This window comes from Mchenga conophoros, linkage group LG10 (assembly GCF_057382185.1).
Source record: "Mchenga conophoros isolate Kocher_MC1m ecotype Shallow Benthic linkage group LG10, M_conophoros_male_GT1.1, whole genome shotgun sequence".
NCBI lineage: Eukaryota > Metazoa > Chordata > Actinopteri > Cichliformes > Cichlidae > Mchenga > Mchenga conophoros.
This window is the reverse complement of record NC_140535.1, coordinates 15,094,432-15,115,548: the sequence shown is the minus strand read 5'-3', so window position 1 is coordinate 15,115,548 and position 21,117 is coordinate 15,094,432. Positions and strand designations below refer to the sequence as shown.

Genomic DNA, 21,117 nt, shown 5'->3' with positions numbered 1-21,117 from the left:
TTTCACCTTTATGACTCATATTGTGCAGCAGGGACACAGCCGAGGGAAATGTGTGTATTACTGTGCAATGAGCACGAGCTCTCACAGGTTTGACATTCAGTATTAGACTTATATAACAGCAGGGTCATCATATAGTTCAAGATGACACTGATTTGCAAGAAGTGCAGTGATGGAGGAAGTACTCATTAAATTCATTTGCACACAACTCTGTGCAAATTTCAATACCATATTTATCTAAAGGTATAAGAATAAATCAACAATTTTGTAACAGTGGTAGCCAAAGTTAACGTGTCTATAGCATTTTAAAATGTTAATTATCATTATTGTTAAGGAATTCATCTGAATCCGAATACTTTATTAATCCCTGAGGAAATTATATCACCTACTCCAATAGATCAGATTCTGTGACATTGCTTTATATAATAGTAGTAGTGCTGTCCTGTGAGAACCACATGTAGTTTTTCATGAGCTCAGAGAAACAGGAAATTAAAAGTTTGGTCGGGAAAGGTGTTCAAAATGAAAGCAACGAAGTGGTACTCTACAAACATTTCGCATCTGATTACATGGGATGCACCCAGTTACTGTTACTGGTTTCAGGTTTGTCACTTGTCTCAAGTGATGTTGTTTAAGTCTGCCTGAGTTTAAAGTCCACAAGTTTGAAAATGAAAACAAAAGTAATCATATGGAGCTAAAAGCTTTGCACGTCTTTGCAGTCCAGTCATCATATCAGCTTGGAGTTGGCTGTTTAAAGTTACATTAGCTGCTGGCATAAAAGCCAAAATAGTTAACAGTCGGCATTTAATATAAAGACTGTGGAAAAAATAAAAGACTGTGCTGCAGCAATTTTCTATTTGTCATTCGAATAACTGTGCGTGGAGAGTCCAGCAGTGAAAGGACTGCAGTTGTAAATTGCTGGGTGGCGAGCACATCTCTGCGGTAAGTTTTCCAGTCCTTTGGTCACTTATAATATAACTCTAACAGCCAGGATCAGAACACCTAAGCAGCTAAATTTAAGCCAGTGTTTTTCCACGAGCCCTGTACATTTTCAGGTTTTCCTGTGTAATATTTTCTGTGGTGAAAGCAAAGGTGAAGAGTCAATTTTACAGGCAGCTTAGGTGGAATTTATTATACTACCACATTTATTTAGACATTGATAAGATTTACATACAAAACCGATTGTCAATTGTGTGTGGATGGATGAATGGATGGATGGATGGATGGATGGATGGATGGATGGATGGATGGATGGATGGATGGATGGATGGATGGATGGATGGATAGATAGATAGATAGATAGATAGATAGATAGATAGATAGATAGATAGATAGATAGATAGATAGAGAGAGTTTTGTGGGAGAAATGTTTCGTCACTCATCCAAGTGACTTCTTCACTGAAGAAGTCACGAAATGTTTCTCCCACAAAACGTTATCTATCTATCTATCTATCTATCTATGTCCAGATGAACAGAATCAACTTTTTGGAGATTTACTTTCCTGGATGATTGAGAATGCATCAAGACCTCTGTGTACTGTACCACACCTCCACTACTCGTCTTTTTTCTCTTGATTTTCACATTTTATCCTGTAGGTGGTAGTGTAGGCCTAGTGAGGTGTAGTATAGCCATAATAAGAAGAAGAAACTTAAGACGAAGAAGAAGAAGAAACTTCCAGTCACGGAGAAGGGTAAGCTATTCACTGTTCATTGCATGCTTTTAATGTAGTAATAATGTATTTATTTTATAAACAGTGAAATTGCGTGAGATGATTGAGTGTCGTGAAAGCATTTGTCATCGTTTTGTGTAAACGTCGTGTTCCTCGCTGCTTGTTGGAGTCTTCTTATTGCGCTTCATCGAGTTAGCTTATGTAAATCTCTAAGTTCAAAATCAACACGGCTAGCATTAAATCATTCAGAAAGACATTATGAAAAGTCGCGGGCATAATCTTATCATGGTATGTAGAGGCTGCTGTAGGTCAGACAGGTGCCACGAGCTCCCATTCATAACATGAAGAAAAGGAAAACGCAAAGCGGAAGAGTTCCCAAAAATGTCAAATTAAACCAGTTTCTACTCTGCTTTATGAATGTAGACCTCAAATAGTTAGAGTAAGAAAGGCCAACAAATTCCTGTTAGCCAGCACATGGATACAGTAGCGAAACAAGCTTTGCTTTAAGCAGGAAGAAACCTGCGGCATGACCAGGCTCGGCGTGGGCGGTGATCAGCTTGACAGATAGTAGGAATACATGTATAACAATAAACCAGAGTTGCCTGCAGGAGTGCACAGAAGAAGAGAGAGGGAGGGGACAAAGAGCAAAGACACAGCATATTAATAGACACTGGTAACAAAACTGTGCTGATAGCTCCAGGCTCCACCTCCCAGTCTACTTTTCAAAACTCAAGGAAGTGTAATTAAGGCAAAGTGCTAATGTGATATGAGACTTACAAATGCTAGCAATTGGTAATGCTGTGGGAAACGTGATCACTTTGATACTAATAGCACCCTTGCTGCACCTCGAATTGCAGTAATCTAAAAAGTAACAAGTGCACCGTTATTTGTTTCTACATTCCTACTTAGGACTTATGTTACTTATTTTTCATGGGAATGAGGGTGGGTGGCGTCTAGTGAGAGAGTTTAGGTTTACACATAAAAGAAGCCATAATTACAAAATAATTGGGAGCTGTCCATCCATTTTCTTCTCATTATTCGGGGGTCACAGTGTGCCTGGAGTCAGTGTATCTGATATCCCTGTGTTGGTGTTGTTTCTGCATCACCATAATAATGTCGGTCCAGGATCAACATTGCAATTGACCAGCCATGCTGTTGTTGTCATACCTTTGCAATGTGAGGGAGAAGGAAATAAATGCTAAATGAATGCTCAGACAATGTGATTGGTCAGTTGCAATTCTGATCCTGGACCACAAGTGTTATGACGGTTCGGGAACAACACCAACACAACAATATCAGATCGTGTCCAGGAGCCTATTCCAGCAATCATAGGCACAAAATGGGATGCACTCTAGACAGGTCATCAGTCATCCTAACATGCATGTCTTTAGACTGTGGGAGGGAGCAGTAGCAGGTGTAGGGAGAACATGCACACTCCACCAGCTGGCTAACCAACAACCTTCTTGCTGTGCTAACCCCTGCACCGCTATTCAAACCAATGTAGGAGCCAGTGTCAGAATATTTGAAACCACAGTCTTTTATGCTTATTAGTTACTTTCTCAAGACCTCTAAAGGAAAGTTGTATGATTTTCTTTTGGCAAGGCAATGTCAAAAGATTACTAAAGACATCTTTAACAGCAGAAACGTGTTGAATAAGCACGAGTAGAAAGCTTAATATCCATCTCCTTTATTTCCCCAGGATTTTTCTTCTTCTTATCAGTGCTGCTCACTGACCCTCTCCATGACATCATGAGCGACGTAGACGAAGCGATGGGCACGCAATCAGAAGGCTCTTCCATTGGGGAAGCAGCTTCTGGAAGACCGGAAAGTGGGCTTGAGGAGGAGGTAGAAGATGAAGATGAGGACCTCTACTACATTCCTCCGAGAAGACCTTCGCTTGACCTGGGACCCAGTCCAATGGACACAACCCACTGGTATGGAGAAATGTTTGACTTGCAACCCCTTCCTGTGCTTCTCTCACTCTAACACTGTGTTTTTGTAGTGAAAATGCTTTTTAAGTATTGTTAAGTGAGTAAAATTTATGCCGACCTACGCTGTGACTGTCTGTAATTTCTTAGGTTACATTACATAAAAATAAGCATCACTCAGTTTGCAGTGGGATTTCCGGTCTTGATGTCTTCAGCTTCAGCTTGGTTTTTTTTTTGGGTTGTTACATGTACAACGTTACATGTTACACATGTACATACGTAATTTATGCATCCATCTTTGTTTTCTTTTCTACGCATATTTAAGTTGAAGATGTCAAACTTTTGGTTTACTACCAGTGCATAAATACTCAATTACATTCAGAAATGATTAAAAACCAGACTAGTTACATGAAACTGTTAATCAATTAGTTATCAGCACAGGCTAAAGACAGGAAAATTGAACGCATCATTAATAGTGAGAATTTCACTGGGTTATTGACCGGTCACACTACTAAGTGGTTGTGATTCTGCTGACAGGGGATTTTCCCCTCATAGTTGAAGTCTGCTGAACTAGAATTTTGGGGCAAAATAGAGCACAGTTTATTTCTACTTTATGCATCAGCACCTGCTCAATAAACTACAGTTTTCTGACATATGTTGAAAAATATTTGCAGACAGTGAAGTTAAACTGGAAATATTGGAAACTCCAGTTGTTCTTGATTGCGTCATTGCTTGGCTGTTTTTGTGCGCAGGTGGGATTTTCAGTCTGCAACTTTGGCTGTCTTTTTGCTACATCACATATGCTGAGTCTTAGTAGAGTCACTCCAGTGAAGGAATGCCCTTCCATCATGCATCATAATTGCTCAATATCCTCAGTTTGAATAACTTAGACTTTTCTAGATCCGTGAGAAAAATCACAGACTGGGCTATTTTGCATGATGTCTGGAAATTTACTTGCCGTGTGGTCACTAAGTAACTAAAAGAACTGTCATTCTACCATTCCTTCTTTTTTAGGTATTACGTGGACCAGGCCTTGTCTCCAGCTCAGAGCTACAGCACAATGACAAGCGAAGAGTCAGACAAAATGGGAGAAGACGACACATCTTCCACAAGGTGCAAACAAGTCATGTCAGTTTTAATCAGAAAGCAATTTTTTTAAGGGGGAAAAAAACAAAAACACTAAGTTGAACCAAAGTACTTTCCAGTTAAAGAAGATGGATTAATAGTCCAAGCAACCTATCCAAAAAATACACAAGCTTTTCATTAAGAATATTCAGAGGGGACCAAATCTGTCTCTGTTAAATTAATTCCTGGAAAGAGAGTGAAACGCTTCATTTAAACACAGCTTTGTCTCCCTGTTTTTAGTGTCCGCCGACAGAGAGCAGATTCGTACTCCAGCTGTTACTCTGTTGACAGTGACGACTGTGAAAAGAAGATTCGCAAGTAAGAAACTTGCACATGTTACTGTGTGTGGCTTTTTCCAGTATTGTCACTAAAATATTTTGCCACATTTTCACTGTGACGTCACTAGGGCCAGGAGCAAAGAGGATGTCCCTGAATCTTCTGACACAAACAAGTTAATCGAAAACATAAGTGAGAAAAGGCATCCATCTCTAACAATTCCTTTCACTTTTAAGGTCAGTCACTGTTCTTTTTTTGCCTTTGTCCATTTTTTGTTAAAGATAAAAACAAGCACTATATAGACATAGTTATATTTGACTGCTGTTTTGGGTTTAGGCTATCTCAAAAACCCTTGGAAAGCTGTCAGAGTTTGAACTTATGGGATTCCAAAGGAAGCTTTGGAAGTATTACCCGCAGTCGTTCAACACTCCTCCACAAAACACGGACCTAGTGGACCTGGTCGACCGCTTACTCGAGTGTTACAGCCTTGAAAATTCATTCCAGATCACCAAAACCGTACTGGCTGAGATGGGGAAAAAGAAGCTGGTTGAATATGTCGATACTTTGTGCCTTAGAAGTAAGTGCCCTTGAGTATGCCTTAATGTCTTGTTTTGGCTGCTAATTTAACCTTAATGAAAGCAATGATGACACATCTGCACAAACTTCTTCATGTATGCACATTTTATTTTCTTTATTTTTTTCAGATGAAGTACGCTACGAATTAGCCAAGTGTCTGAAGCAGAAATACGGTGAATGTGAGGATTATGATGGTGAGAAGAGGCCCTTTGACGATGTTCATACTACTCTCAAAATTGTTTCCACGTGTGATAATGGCCCCAATATCGAACACGAGGTCATGAAAATAGGAAAGCTGGACAGCAACCAGGAAGCACCCAAGGAGATTTCTACTGCAGATATTTTAACTCCTAACTATCTGGAGACCTCAAGTTCAAGGTTTATATTGCTCACTGGAGTGGCAGGATCAGGGAAGTCTATGGCAGTCAGAAGGTTAGTCCTCGATTGGATTGAAGAACGAGCACACGAGCACGTGACTTTCTTGTTTCCTTTGCCATTCAGAGAACTCAAACAGTTTGAGGGCGAAAAACTTTCCTTGGTAGGCTTAGTTAAAAAACTCTACCCGGCAACAGAAAAACTGAGAGATGGGGATTACAGGTGCGACGAATGCCAAATGATGTTTGTCTTAGACGGACTGGATGAGTACCACTGGAAGATTGACTTTGAAAACACAGAGCTTATGACTGACCCCACAGATACCAGAAATCTGAAGGTCATCGTGGTCAACCTCATGAGAGCGAGGCTGCTTTACCGCGGCCTGTTCTTGGTTACTACTCGGCCATATGTACACGCCTGCGTCCCATGGGATATGCACTACAATGAGATAGAAGTACTTGGTTTCCGTGACACTCAACGGGACGAGTACTTTCAGAAGAGGTTTAAGGACTCAAACCAAGCAGCTCGAGTTATTGATTATATCAATTCTACCAAAACCCTCCGTATCATGTGCCACCTGCCCTTGTTCTGCTCTATAGTGGCCGATGAGTGCCAGCACGTATTTAAAGAAAAGGGCACACACGCAGAGCTGCCAAACAGCATCACCTACATGTACACAAAGCTGCTGTTTGCACTCCTGCGTCAGAATCGCAAATGGAGAGCTCCAGAAAACAGCGTCGATAAAGAGAGAGACTTTCTTATTAAACTTGGAAAGCTGGCCTTCTCGATGCTGGAACGCGGCCAGTACAAGATAACACAGACTAACTGGAAAGAAAATGGCATCAACGATCCGGAGGCAGTGCCCTACACAGGCCTGTGCACGCAGTATGTCACAAAGCCATACGTGCTGGTCAACGAGAATGTCTTGAGCTTTATCCACCCCACCATGCAGGAGTACCTGGCTGCTCTTTATGCAATGCTCACCTTCGCAAATCTCGGGAAGAACGTTTTCGAGGAGAAACCGAAAAATAAAGTTAAGGGGATGTTCAGGGGGCCCACACCCTCGGAGATGTACAAGAACGCTGTGGACAGGAGTCTGCAGTGCGAGGACGGCAGATTGGACATTTTTCTGCGTTTCCTGTTTGGAATGACACTTAAAACCAACCAGGAACTTCTGCAGCCCTTCTTCACCTCTCCCTTAAAGTGGCCAACTGCCACTGGAGATGCTGCTGCTCTCATCAGGAAGAGAATGAAAGACAGTCAGAATCCTGAGAGGAATAGAAACTTGCACTGCTGCCTGAAGGAGCTCGGGTCACAATCACTGGGCTCAGTGTCCAGTTTAACTGACTGTTAAATGCTGATGACTGCGTAGAATTATTCATGTCCAAGTCTTCAATGAATTCAAAAAGCTGGCTGCACAGTGAGCTACAGTCTCTCTACATTATGACAACGTGATCAGTGTTCAGCCAACGTAAACACTATCGAGTTTAAGGGAGCTAAACTAAGGGTACAAATGCTTATTTTTAGACTTTTAAAATCGTCAGACATAACAAGGATGTGTAAAGCGAAGATTTTAAAGTGATGTTTGTTTTAGAAAAGGTGTGAGATTAAGGTGCCTTATATTGGAAGTTTGGGGTTTTTGTGTTTTTGTTTTATTTTACATAGTGCATCTAGGATCAAAGATTCTTGATAATGTGTAAATTCTTTTGTCAAGTGTGGGGTTGTGTTGCTGCTGTTGCTGTGCCTGAAATGTGTTAGTCTATAAAAATAATCTACCTTCTAAAATCTGCTTAAAAAATAAGGATCAATATTATAATAAAAGTGTCTGACTAATGCTTTTACTCTGAGTTCATTCTAACTGCTTCTTGACCTCTTGCATTATTTAGTTATTCATGCAGTCGTTATGCTTTTACTGTGATTACATTTTTTTTTGTTTTTAGACAAACGTGAACATATAACCGTAATGTGAAGTATGATCAAGGAGAAAAAAAAGAAAAGTGTTCTGAAAGAAGGAAAGAGGCAAAAAGCAGACAAGAAGGGGAGATGAACAGCCAAAGAGCAAAAGATACACTGCCTGGCTAGAAAAACAAAGATCACAGACTCTAATATTTCACTGGACCGCCTTTAGCTTTGATTACAGCACGCATTCACTGTGGCATTGTGTCAATAAGCTTCTGCAGTGGATTTATTTCCATCCAGTGTTGCATTAATTTTTCACCGTGCGTTAACGATGTTAGAGTCTGACCATTCTCCAGCACATCCCAAAGATTCTCAATGGGGTTATGGTCTGGACTCTGGTGGCCAATCCGTGTGTGAAAATGTGTCATCCTCCCAGAACCACTCTTTCACCATTTAAGCCCGATGAATCCTGGCATTGTCATCTTGGAATATGCCCGGGCCATCAGGGAAGGAAAAATCCATTGATGGAATAACCTGGTCATTCAGTATAGTCAGCTCACCTCATTCTTGGAGCACATACTGTTGCTGAACCTAGATCTGACCAACTGCAGCAACCGCAGATCATAGTACTGCCCTCACAGGCTTGTACAGTAGACACTAGGTATTATGGGTGCATCACTTCATCTGCTTTTCTTCTTACCCTGATGCGCTCATCACTCTGGAACAGGCTAAATCTGGACTCGGACCACATGACCTTCTTCCATTGTTCCAGAGTCCAATCTTTATGCTCCCTTGAAAATTGAAGCCTTTTTTTCCGGTTTGCCTTACTGATTAGTGGTTTTCTTATGGCTACAGAGCTGTTCAGACTCAATCTCTTAAGTTCCCTTCGCATTGTGCGTGTGTAAATGCTCTTACTTTCACTATTAAACATAGCCCTGAGTTCTACTGTAGTTTTTCTTTGATGTGATTTCACCAAATGTCTAAGTGAGCGCTGATCACGATCATTCAGGGGGTTTTCTGGCCACATTTCTTCCTCGAAGACGATGGGCCCCCAATATACTTCCACTTTTTAATAACACGTTGGACAGTTCTTAACCCAGTTTTAGCAATTTCTGCAATCTCCTTAGATGTTTGCCAATGACTTGACCCTTCTCAAACACACTAACATCTTTTCCACAACCACGACGTGTGTCTTTCGACATGTCATTAAGGAGTTCTTCTATAGCTTAAACTACATAACTAAAAAGAATATGGACTCCTGTAGCTTTAATCACATTTCTCATGAATCTGCTTCAGATATCAATATAAAGACCCGGTGATATTTGATAACTAGTTTTAACTCAAGAACAAAATCAATGTTAAGTAAAACTCTTTTTTTATTGTTTTTTTTTTTTCCTTCAAATCAAATTAAATGAGCTGCTATTTATCAATAGAAATTACATCTGCTTTCAAGCATAAATCTAAAAAAGATTAAACACAACTTAGACATTGGCATGTTGACTGCGTCTACAAAACTAAATCTAGTCCCCAACAAAACAAGGTTGAGGAAGAAAGCTGCTTTGCTGACCTCTGCTGCACAGATGGTGGAAATGCTTACTCAGATATTAGGAATAGTGAGCAGTTGGCTTATTTCAAACATCTAAGTGTGAATAACAGTAACTCTCAAGGAAAACATGGTTATTAATTTAAAAGTATCTAAATTTAATTTTCACTATATTTTTTTTCAGCAAGTACAGGAACCGTACACAGGCATAGAAAACAGTTTGCTGACACAACATTCAACACATTCACTGTGTGGTACAGTCGTCTAAATGACTGTAAGGTGGGTAAGTGTAGTTACAACTGGACCACAACACTGCTACATCAGATGGCGCCTCTGTATGTTTGTCAGATTGATATAAAGGAGAGCAAAGGAGAGCATTCAGCAGCTACTTGCTTTACCTTTGAGCGTAACTGGAGTTTAGGTTTTGAACCAACCAGGGCCCTGTGCTTCGTACGTCGCTTACTACATCCAAGATCAAATGAAACATCCAAGACCAAATCATCGCGCTAACTCTGAGCTCGCTATTCCGGTTCCCCGAACACACCTGTTGTTGACGATTAGTATAGCTGGATGAAGTAATGTGAGATCACTGGGTGGCCCAACAGGGGCTACGCATCGATAGTAAAAACATTGATCGGCAACCCTTTGATTGGTCGGCGAAAATGTCGAAGGAGCGCGCTCGGTATTTTTCGGCAGCAGAGCAAGAACTCTTGAGTGAGGGATTTCAGGAGTTTCAGAGTTTAATTAAAACGCAAGGGAACACTGCAAAGGCTGCAAAAGCAAGGAGAGAGGGCTGGCAGAAAGTTGCTGACAAATCAAACTCGTAAGTAATTCAATAATAATAATAATAATGGAGTGGATTTATATAGCGCTTTTCAAGGCACCCAAAGCGCTTTACAATGCCACTATTCATTCACTCTCACATTCACACACTGGTGGAGACAGCTACGGTTGTAGCCACAGCTGCCCTGGGGCAGACTGACAGAAGCCAGGCTGCCATATTGCGCCATCGGCCCCTCTGGCCAACACCAGTAGGCGGTAGGGTAGATTTATCATATCACACCATATTATCCAATATTATATTACATTATATTATATTATAATATGTTATATTATATCCCCTTTCACATTAGAGCCACAACAGGACCCACTAGAACATGGGAACAAGTAAAAGTGAAATATAAGCATATTCTACAGAATGGTAATATTTATCACTTATATTGCTTGTCGTCTCTTGGAAAGAGACCCTGGAATACTCTGTTTGTTTGTTCATAACAGCAACCAAGAAAAGGGCAGAGCAAAAACAAAGACAGGTGGTGGTCCTGCACCCCCTCGTCAACAAGTTGGTTAAGTGAATAATACCCTCACGGGAAAATCGATATCTCTCTATGAGCACACTGTCGCGCTGAGCTAAAGGATCCTGTCTGTCCCGCAATATACGCTGAATTCTGAGGACTCTCCTTATCAATCTTGCACCTTCCGCAATGGGTTGCTCGCGTAAACGGACAGGATATGACTGCGACAGGCTTCCCAAATCCACCTTCGCTTTTATAGCCGTGGTCTCTCATCTTGATTACACGAAGTAATTTACAATTGCTACTCTGAAATATGAATTACATCTGTAATAATCACATACATGTAATAGAATGTTAATAGTACATTTCCCTTTTTTAGGGAATGACCTGTATGTATCTGTGTGAAATCAATAAAAGGATCAAGTGCTGCATTATCTTTAGTTACATTGATGTTATTTATTTATGGTGAAACAGTGGTGGAATATCGCTGTTGCTTTCGTATAAATGAAGCGGACATACCTGCGTGGCCGCGATCTAATCCTGTTTACATAAAGTAAACCTGCTCCCCAGCAGGTTTACGCTTACGGCTCTGTTGCTATGACAGCAAGTCCCGGATGGGCTTCGGGGAACCGAACGATCCAGGATCACGCGAAATCGTCAACAATCAAATCCAGCTAACTCACTTAGCGCGGTACGAAGAACAGGCCCCAGCTCTTCAGCAGAGTTCATCCACAAGTTGCCAAACAAAAGTATTACATGAAAATGCTGACATGCAATGTTGACTCTTGACAGACATGACTTATATCACAAGGCAGAGGACAGAAAATCAAGATCTTTTACACAGTTGTCATTTACTATCTTCAGTCATTCACGTGTTGATATTAATTTAATGTGTTTTTGGGCCACTCCCACAGCATTTGTCACAACGCACGTGAAGGTGGATTTGAGGTCCTCGGATGTGATGTTCTTCAACAGCAAACTCCTCTGAAGGATTGCACCCTCCTCTAGAGTGGATCTAATGAAAACACAGCCATTACAGCCCAGCTACAGACTGTTTTAATTGTTTTAATTTAATGTACACTTCCACTGTAATTGTAACAAAGATACTCACTCATTAGATTCTCTTATCCTGTCGCTGCTGGGGGCGTCTTCGGGGAAGGTGTCATTGACAAGCCAGTAGATTAGAGTCATATCGTCCTCACAGTTTACAAACGCATCACAGTGAAGCACCAGCGGTGCACCTAGGAGGCAGAACACATCCATACATCGAAGAAAGGTTTCACAACTACACAGCCTGTCCCATCAAAAGAGGCTTGATGCGTTACCTGGATGAGTTTTTATTTGGACAAACCCTGGTCCAATTATCTCTGGAGATTCATCTTCAGAAACTGCAAAACATTCTAAGGTTAAAAATCTTACTACACAAAAAAAAACAAAACTTTTTTCTATTACATAACTATTTTGTACCTGGAAATCCATCTACGAGCAGCAGACACAGAGATCCCAGAACTGTTAGAGAGACAAAGCGTTCACCAGCGAATATAATGCAAAGAAAAACAAACTGTTTGGTATCATAATAAGTCCTTACCTTTCACAGCAGATGAGAGCTTCATATCGATTCCTCGAGTCTTTTGCTGCTGACCAGTGTTTCAGATTACTGTATATATATGTATGCGGGCACACACACGCACTTAACTCAACTTCCCTTTTCACCCACACAGTACAAATGAGATGTGCTGACTAATTCTTTGTGACATTATGGAGGGTTGTGAATGCTACCTCGCAGACATATGGACAAAACACACATGATCGAAGTGACATTTATTAATCGGTCTGGATCAAAACAAAATGATCATATTTTGGTCTGGTTACACCCAGTCCTTTTATCATTTAAGCTGGTGGTGAGGTGCACAAATGGGCCCTAAAACAACTGCTTTATGCATTTAGTCTGACAGGTACCCACAAAAAGATTACCAACCATTCTCTTCCAGAAATTTCAGGATGGAAGATAATGCACATACCACGTGAAAATAAGACCGTCCCCATCTGCATGCTCACCGGTTAAAGGATCATTCTGGGATATTTTTCATCTTAAATTTAATTTGAATACTTTTGATGGATTTTAGTTCAGTTACATTATAACTTTGAATTGTTTATTTCTCTCCACACACAGTTTTGACTTAAATTTGCCTCCCTTATCATCATCTCTGCTACACCAAGACAATGCAAGGGAATTTAACTTAGCACTCACATATGCTGAGACACTGGATAAAGGTCAAACCAGAATGACTCTGTTACTACTTGGCTAAAGATTGGTGTTTCCCTAAAAGAGGACATCATGGATTCCAGTAACACTAGAATTTCCATCGTAAATGTAGGAGGTACCGTTCTTACCAATATGAGTAGTACTTTCTGACATATGATTACAACTTGGCTCCACGAGGCATATGACAGGCCCTTATGAAACTGGTGCCACTTGTGGTCAAAATACGTGACCGATGTGAAGCAGGAATTGCAACTAAAGCAGATGCGAAACTAATGTCTGTTAATATAGTGTTCATATATTTAGGAGTCCAGAGGAAATACTTATTACTCATGTTTGATAACCATCAGACACAAGGATGACACATTCCAGTATGATCCTTTAACCTTTTAACACTTAAGACATAAATTAGTAAAAAAAAAACCCTCTAATGATTTCAAAAACCGCTTTACTAGGCCATGAGATACAGACCAATCAAATCCTGGGAAAATGAGACACACATCCAATTTTAGGTTACTAAGAAAATTCAAATAAACTGCAAATACAGATATGTGCCTATAAATATGTACAAAAAGTATAGACACTTTTTTTTTTTTTTAAACTGGTGTTTTAGTTCAATGTTAGGCCCTCAGTCTTTTTGAGCCAGTGCATAATCTTCTCCACATGGTATGCGTGTCCATTTCTGCCGGTTTTTGCCGGCTACTCCAGACCCAGGACGTAGTTGATACCTTGCACAAATCCAATAATAACAGGTTGCCAGGCCACCAAGTACCGAAGCCAGTCTAAAAGTTGTCCGTACATGACGTGCGGTCTTTCCCAGCTAGAATAGAAATGGTTAAGGAAATAACCCTTGACAACAATCAGAAATGATAAATAAATGGAGAACAAGAGGTCAACATGTAACCACAGTGATAACGCAAGGAAGCAGAAATCTTCATTAGCTCCTGAGAAATCATTAATTATATATAACATGTATTTGTCAGTTATATAAAGTGTTTTTCCAACCCACAAAAAGGAACAGGAACCTCGTATACAATTTATGCTTTGCTTTTGTTTGTTTGAAATAGCCTGTACTTAGCAGTCTGGAAAACACACACACACACACACACACACACACACACACGCTGTGACTTGGCATAATTAGGTTTCAGTGCTTTGTCAGATCTCATCTGTCATACTTAGTTTTGGACTTAAAAGTAAATTCAAAATCTTCACAGGGTCTGTTTTTGTCAGCATTTTTATGCAGAAAGTTATTATTTCATTAGAATCTTTGAAATTACAACTAATTCAGGAATCATTCAATATTTAGTTTAAAAAAAATGTAACTAATGCAGACAAAATCCCAGAATAAAAAGGATACGGGTTACTGAACATCCTCTTCAGATCCACCTTCTCTTTGCAGTACGGACACATCTGCTTCTTCCCGACGATACACCATCCTCTTATGCAGAATTCATGGAACCTGGATTTGGAGTTAAGGCTCAAATACTTAATACTCGGAGATCTTTGAACATTCATCCAACATTAATGCTCTAATACCAGTCAAAAGGACAACATTCATCTGATACTAAATTATTTATACAAAACAATAGTACAATTTAAGGACAAAGGATAATTTCCTGCGCTAGTTTAACTACAGATAGCACTGCACTGTAGGGCGAGACACTTGTACTGCACTATTAATTAATAATTACATTTCACTTTGCAAATATGTGTTGTTTTTTGTTTTTTTATCTAAACCTGGTGTTGCTTTTATGTGTAATAAAAGAATAATCTTCAGGTGTGGATAATGCATTTTTGATCACATCTTTTTGTAAGGAAATAAGATAGAGGTAAATTTTAAACAGCATTTTAAATAGAAAGTTGATTTCCTATAAAGAATACATCAAGGAACGTGTCAAACTTGATCCAAAACAAACAAACAAAACAAAAATCGTGAAATGGCACTGTGTATCATTTACAACACACAACAGATCCTTGGGGAAGTAACAGAGACATCAACAGTCTGGCATAAAGGTCAGGTAAACCCTGGCAATTCCTCTTTAAGCTGTTAATTTGAGTACACAGTGTAGTTCCATGTCAACCCACGACATACCTTTTATACCAACAGAATTCTCCATCACGCACCTGAACTTCTCTTTCAGCGGTAACCATTAAAGGCATGAAAATGTGTCAGTAAATGTCACAGGAAGGATACACATGGTTGCAAGATAATCGATATGTGTTCTCAATGATCCCTTCCTCACTGACATCGACAAGGATGGGCTGACCGCACACAGCACAGATGTTGTCTGAGAGGTGTTTGGTTGGCATGCCAGATGCACTGTAATACTGCGGGAGGGAAAAGCTACATTAAATTTTAGGTTACAGCCAGGAGAAAATATACAGTTTTAAATTTGCGCATTTACCCCAATGGTTGAAGCCATGAAGTCCGCACACATCTCTGCAAAGTCCCTTCCCAGGACCCCGTAGTACAGTCCATAGAAGAGAAGTGAAACACCAAAGTCCATGGCATCCTCTGGACTTATCCTGGACAGAGAACACAGTACTGAAATCATCTGACTGATAATGTTGTTATTCAACCTGAAGTTCAGTTTGCTCCATAAGACGGGCAAATGCTTTACATTTTGCATGAAAGACTAGACTATAAAATTTCAATTTTCTGTTTTACTGTGGCTTTTTTCCCCCCTCTGTTTAAAAATAAATAAATAAATCACTATATTTCACCAAGCTAAAATTAAAAATTGTTAGAAATCTATCCTTTTATGATGATCCCAGAACATCAAACCATAAACAGTGATAACAGTGAAACAGAGCAGACAAAATATGACGTTTTCAAACTGAAAATTACATTTTATGAAAGCACTGTACTATAAAACGAATCAACTGACAGTTGTAATTCACCTTTTTATACATAAAGTGTCGGGAATAATTATTTGATCCCCGGTTTAAGTTGCTCACAAAGAAATGAACAGTCACTAATTCTTATGGTAGTATTTTTATTTTAATGGAGAGGACAGAGTATAAACCAAAAACAAAAATGCACTACCTTAAAAGTAAACTGGCCTCAGCCACTGAGTCTGTCACTGAGTGAAATGAGTATTTGATCCTCATGCAAAGCATGAAGGTGAAGCCTCCAGATAGTAAGTCAGTGTCTGTAATTGATTGACTAATCTGTGTGGAACATGGGCACAGTGTCAATCTGTGGGAGCCAGAATTCTGCCTGCGTGGTACAGGACCAAATACTTATTGCACTCAAGGACAAATCAATGTATAACTTTTGTAATGTGTGTTTTAATGGTTTTTGGTGCTCATTCAGTCTCAATTACAAAAAAAATGAACAAACTCAGGAAGGGCTCAAATAATTATTTCCCCCACTGCACACGTGAGGCCTGTTAAAAAAGGCAGGTTTAATGAAAGAGAGATTTTGAATGGTAAAATCATCATCAAAGTAGTCAGTCAAGTAAACAGATACTTTTCACTAAAGCTTCTCCTTGTAATACTCTCAGCTCTCAGTTACGCTGGAAAAAAAATTTAATCGCAGTGTGTGCAACATCAAGTACTTTACTTCATAAATTAGCAAAAAACCAAATCACATAGATGGACAAGTACGAAGGAGGAAAGAACTCGTAATATGGAAAACAGCGCCATCTAGTGGCAGCCAAGTGCTAGAGGATGCATCCAACCTATCACAGAACCTCAGAATGTGTTTCACTGAAAAAATATTTCTATAGTCTCCCAATTGAAGGGTTTTAATTGCAGTAGATTGACATTCACTGACATTTTTAAAAAATTGAACTAATGTGCAATACATACCTGAATATTAGGTTAATACCAAAAAGTGTAAACATGACGACAGTGTAGCCAACTATTCCCGTGGCATAGCTGATTTTATACAGGAGGAGGAACCACTTGTACACCAACCTACACAAACAAAAAAGTTGAATCAGAATATATCAGGAAATTTTCCTGACAATTCTGTTCCCACACAGAGAGAGGAATGGGTATATTTACAGGAACGTGTGAGTGTAAACAATGGCTTTACCTCGGTGTGGTGCAGGCCAGTGGCTTACGGGTAGCACGGAAGGAAATGTACGCTGTGATTACAGAGAAGATAAACCACGTGGTCAGGAACCTCCACCAGTGAAGTTTGGTAGTAAAGTAGAGAGGAACTACCCACATCTGGAACAAAGTCACCAACTACAAGACAGCAAAGTGTGTGCGTTAGAATATTCATGCAGTCCTGACTACCATCAGACAGTGCAAACACAAAAACATATAACTTCAAATTTTTGATGATGTGGAAGAAAATAAGAAATTACAGGATCTCTCTTTGAGAAAACAGGTTTAACTGGAATTATGTATGACAACTAAGAAACCATAAAAACCACAGCATTTACTGTACACTTTCACTTCCCATTCTCTCTCACACACACACACACACACACACACACACACACACACACACACACACAAAACTGTGTTAATTCAAACTGAACAATTGCCAAATTATCAGTGTTTCTTTTGTGCCTTACATTGTATGACTTTGGATGCCTCTGTTTCCACTGCACGAGGACTAGCTGGGCGACAACCAGGGTAACAATGAGGATCAGCACCATCTCTGCGTGCATGGCCTCATGGCCTTTGTGTTTGGCATGCATTCTTGCATGCTCCATCCTGTGGAAAAACACAAACTTAATTCAGCAACTGGCAAGCCTGATTAGACTGCGATGCCTTAAACAAAACTTGAATTAATGTGTAAAAGCTGTTCCAAGATCAACTCTACATCTTCAAGTACAAAACATTTTGTTATACAGATTAGTCAACCCCTTGATATGGGTCAGCAGATGGATGAGAGTATAATGTCCAATATCTTTTTTTTTTTAAAGAGTGCAAAAGATATCCAAAAAAAGAGGGATGAGTAATTTAGAAATGGTGTCCTGATAGTTTGTTCAAAAGATAAATTACACCTCTGACTGCACTGTGTACAACAGTCTCAGCACTGTCTGTAGCAGTGTATGCATCACGGCTAACCAGATAGTCATGCTGAGTCAAGCAGCATTATTACATTATGCTGCTTCTCTTTTCAACACAACTATAAGACATTGTATGGATAAAAGAAGAAGTCACTCGGATGAGTGACGAAACGTTTCTCCCACGAAACGCGACGTCCAGATGAACAGAATCAACTTTTGGAGATATGGGTAAAAATATTTGCAATCAATATCTGATTTTTCAATCCCTTAAAATATAATAATAATAATAATAATAATAATAATAATGGCCAAAGAATCCAGAATCATATTAGGAAAATGTATACATGCATGGCAAAGACACTAACCTCCACTTCTCTTCTGGTGAAAGCTTGGACAAATCATACTAAAGAAAGAGAGAGAAAAATAAGTAACAAATTATCAAACTAAAAGCTTGCATGAAATTACATCCTTCTTTTTTTAAATTGGGACATATGATAGTGTGCACACTGATCACAGAATCGTTTTAAAACTCCTATAAAACAAGTCAATCCCACCAAACTGCAGCATTTGCTTCACCTTTTACACAGTTGGCTCCAAACCCCAAGATCTTACGCTGCATACTAATTACAGAGCAGCTAAAAAAAAAAAAAAAAACTGTAATGGGACTGAAACATTTAGGTTTGGTTGAGCAGCAAGATATAAGGCAATTGCATCCTGAAATATCTATATTTAAACAACAAGAACACTGGCATGATTAACCGGTAGTCCCTCCCATGTTGTTGAGCTTGTTAAGCTACTATCCCTGTATTCAAAACAAAGAACTGTTGATGACTCCTCTATTTATCATCTGCTAAATATGGTATATGAATAACAGACACAAATACACATTTAAGGGCTCACATCCATATAGTACGATGTTCCTTGTAAAAAAAAAAAAAAAAAATCAGTTTTTACCTTTTATACCTTGTTACCATGAAAACAACACATTTTAGGTATGCCTGCCAATCATTAGCGTCATTGCATTTTACTCACTTAACAGATTAGCTCATCTACGTGTTGTTTTTCACTGCACATACTAAGATGTAATACAAAAATAGGTCAGTGTGCCACATTAAAGTTCCTACTGAAAGATAGATAGATAGATAGAGTGAACTCATCAGTGACGGATATAAAGACCTCTTTGGGATTTATTTCAGGTTGTGATGCCACTTTTGCATCACAGTAAATGTTCTGCCTCCTACCACCTGCTCTTCACATCTCAGACTTTGAGAGCTTTTATCACGGACTCGGTTTACACCGTGACCTTATTTAGTTTAGCATCTAGCTCGATTAGGTTTGACCAGAATGTTGAAATCCCACAGGAAGTGATGTAGTCTTTTCTTCTGTCTGACTTGTCGCGGCTAATGCATTTGGTGACCTTTGACCCCCAACAGCCACATCAGCTTTATTTGTAGGGTTATTAATTCAGACGGTCACATATCTCACAGCTCAGATCAAACAATCGCGAGTGCACAAATCTCGTATGAAATACAGTATTTTTTTATAAAAATAAGTAAACTTTGGTGCTACTTTAGTCACATGAAAGTAACTAACAATAATTAGCTTGGCAGTTGGAAAAAAGAGTCCTTTTACGCTTGCACTGTCGCTTTGACCAGTGAACAGAACAGAGCATTTTATACACACACCTCTGCTCAGTAAAATATGGCTAACAAGCAGCTAGCTACTTACCGGAGTCTAAGCCCAGGAGTAGCAGTTGGGTTAGCAGCAAGTAATACACCACATCATAAATCCGTTTTATTGTCACAATACCTCAGAACGGTCCGTTATTCTCACCTGGTTCGGTTCATCGTGATGCTCCAGTCCATGATCGTGCTCAACACCATCAACCTCCACCTCAAACACCCCGGCCATCTTCGGAGTGCTGCTTTATCGTTCCGGGTACATTAGCATTAGCGAAAAACCGGGCACATCCGGTCTTGGATGTTTTTCTTCCTTCAAAATAAAGGGCGGGACATGTTCAGAATTTTTAGCTTAGCCTTTTGTTGTTCCCTCTTGAAGTCATAGTTAATGTTTGAAAGTCTCAGGTCGTCACCGTAAAAATTTTCCCCACATCTACACGGTGTTTTTTGGACGGCGCCCTGTATTTTAACGCTATAATTGTGTAGCAATTTGCTCTGAAGATTAGATAAGATAAGCAAAGATTAAATAAGATAAGAACAGATAATCCCACAAGTTTTTACAGCAGTTAAAAATTCCGTTCAACGCAACATATAACAGACCTGCTTAAATTAGTAGACTAGTATATAGCTTACTGAAATAAAACGGGTACTAAATACTGAAATATGATATGACAAAATAAATGTAATACAATTGTTTAAAAAAAAGATAATTAAAAAATAGAAATCAAAATTAATAGAACAAAGCTACCCAAGTAAATGTATAAAAAATATGCACAGTCCAAAGACATGCAGTTAGTGGTGGATAGGTTAATTGGAAACTATAAATTGCCCATAGTTGTACCCTGCTTCTCGCCCTGAGACAGCTGGCTCCAGCCCCCCTGCATGGATGCATATATACAAATACTCCTCTGTCACACACAATTCTCTGCACGTACTCCTTCACTACATTCATGAATCTTCTATGTGGTCTTTCTCTTCTCTTGAATGGTAGGTCCATCTTCAACATCCGTCCACTGCACATGTGCAAACCACCTCAACCTTGCCTCTCCAAAAAGTTGAACCTGAGCTGTCCCTCTGACAAACTCATTTAAAATCGTGTCAATCCTAGTGATGTGCGATACCACTGATTTCCTTTCCGATCCGATACCAAGTAAAATTCAGGGTGGTATCGGCGATACTGATCCGATACCCATACTCTGTACAAAAACTTAATCTTTCATTGCATTTCATAATACAATATATAATTGTATTATGTAATTGTAATAAGAACATAACCATATTGCTTCATAATGATTAGAGGACATCAGACAACTTGTTTTTATTGCTTAATAATGCAGAATAATCATATAGAAATAAAAAAAAACTGACGTTGTGCGCTATTTGAGCATGTTGCCTGCCTGCAGCACTAAAGGACTCTGCGAGAGACGTCTGTCTCGCCCTAGCAGCACCTGTCCCTGTCGTCCTCTTCAGTTCGCCTCAACATAAGCTTATCATATTCTGTGATGTGATTTACTCCGAG

General features: G+C 39.5%; 3 protein-coding genes across 3 annotated transcripts; 1 reads left to right on the top strand and 2 right to left on the bottom strand.

Moving 5' to 3' along the window:
* Positions 1-1,610: 1,610 nt before the first annotated feature.
* On the top strand, positions 1,611-7,778 carry nlrc3l1 (NLR family, CARD domain containing 3-like 1). Its single transcript, XM_085288703.1, has 7 exons — positions 1,611-1,684; positions 3,363-3,597; positions 4,606-4,704; positions 4,957-5,034; positions 5,123-5,228; positions 5,329-5,569; positions 5,697-7,778. The coding sequence occupies exons 2-7, from the start codon at positions 3,413-3,415 to the stop codon at positions 7,295-7,297; spliced, it is 2,310 nt and encodes a 769-aa protein (XP_085144829.1). The 5' UTR covers positions 1,611-1,684; positions 3,363-3,412; the 3' UTR covers positions 7,298-7,778.
* Positions 7,779-9,119: 1,341 nt separating this feature from the next.
* LOC146565533 (interleukin-1 receptor accessory protein-like) lies at positions 9,120-12,322 on the bottom strand. Its single transcript, XM_085288702.1, has 5 exons — positions 12,269-12,322; positions 12,148-12,189; positions 12,006-12,068; positions 11,792-11,921; positions 9,120-11,695 (listed from the first exon to the last, which is right to left on the bottom strand). The coding sequence occupies exons 1-5, from the start codon at positions 12,291-12,293 to the stop codon at positions 11,545-11,547; spliced, it is 411 nt and encodes a 136-aa protein (XP_085144828.1). The 5' UTR covers positions 12,294-12,322; the 3' UTR covers positions 9,120-11,544.
* Positions 12,323-12,484: 162 nt separating this feature from the next.
* On the bottom strand, positions 12,485-19,908 carry rnf121 (ring finger protein 121). The gene is made up of 9 exons (XM_085288701.1): positions 19,753-19,908; positions 18,285-18,322; positions 17,479-17,620; positions 16,989-17,143; positions 16,760-16,867; positions 15,352-15,472; positions 15,141-15,274; positions 14,304-14,405; positions 12,485-13,763 (listed from the first exon to the last, which is right to left on the bottom strand). The coding sequence occupies exons 1-9, from the start codon at positions 19,828-19,830 to the stop codon at positions 13,643-13,645; spliced, it is 999 nt and encodes a 332-aa protein (XP_085144827.1). The 5' UTR covers positions 19,831-19,908; the 3' UTR covers positions 12,485-13,642.
* Between the last annotated feature and the right edge of the window lie 1,209 nt (positions 19,909-21,117).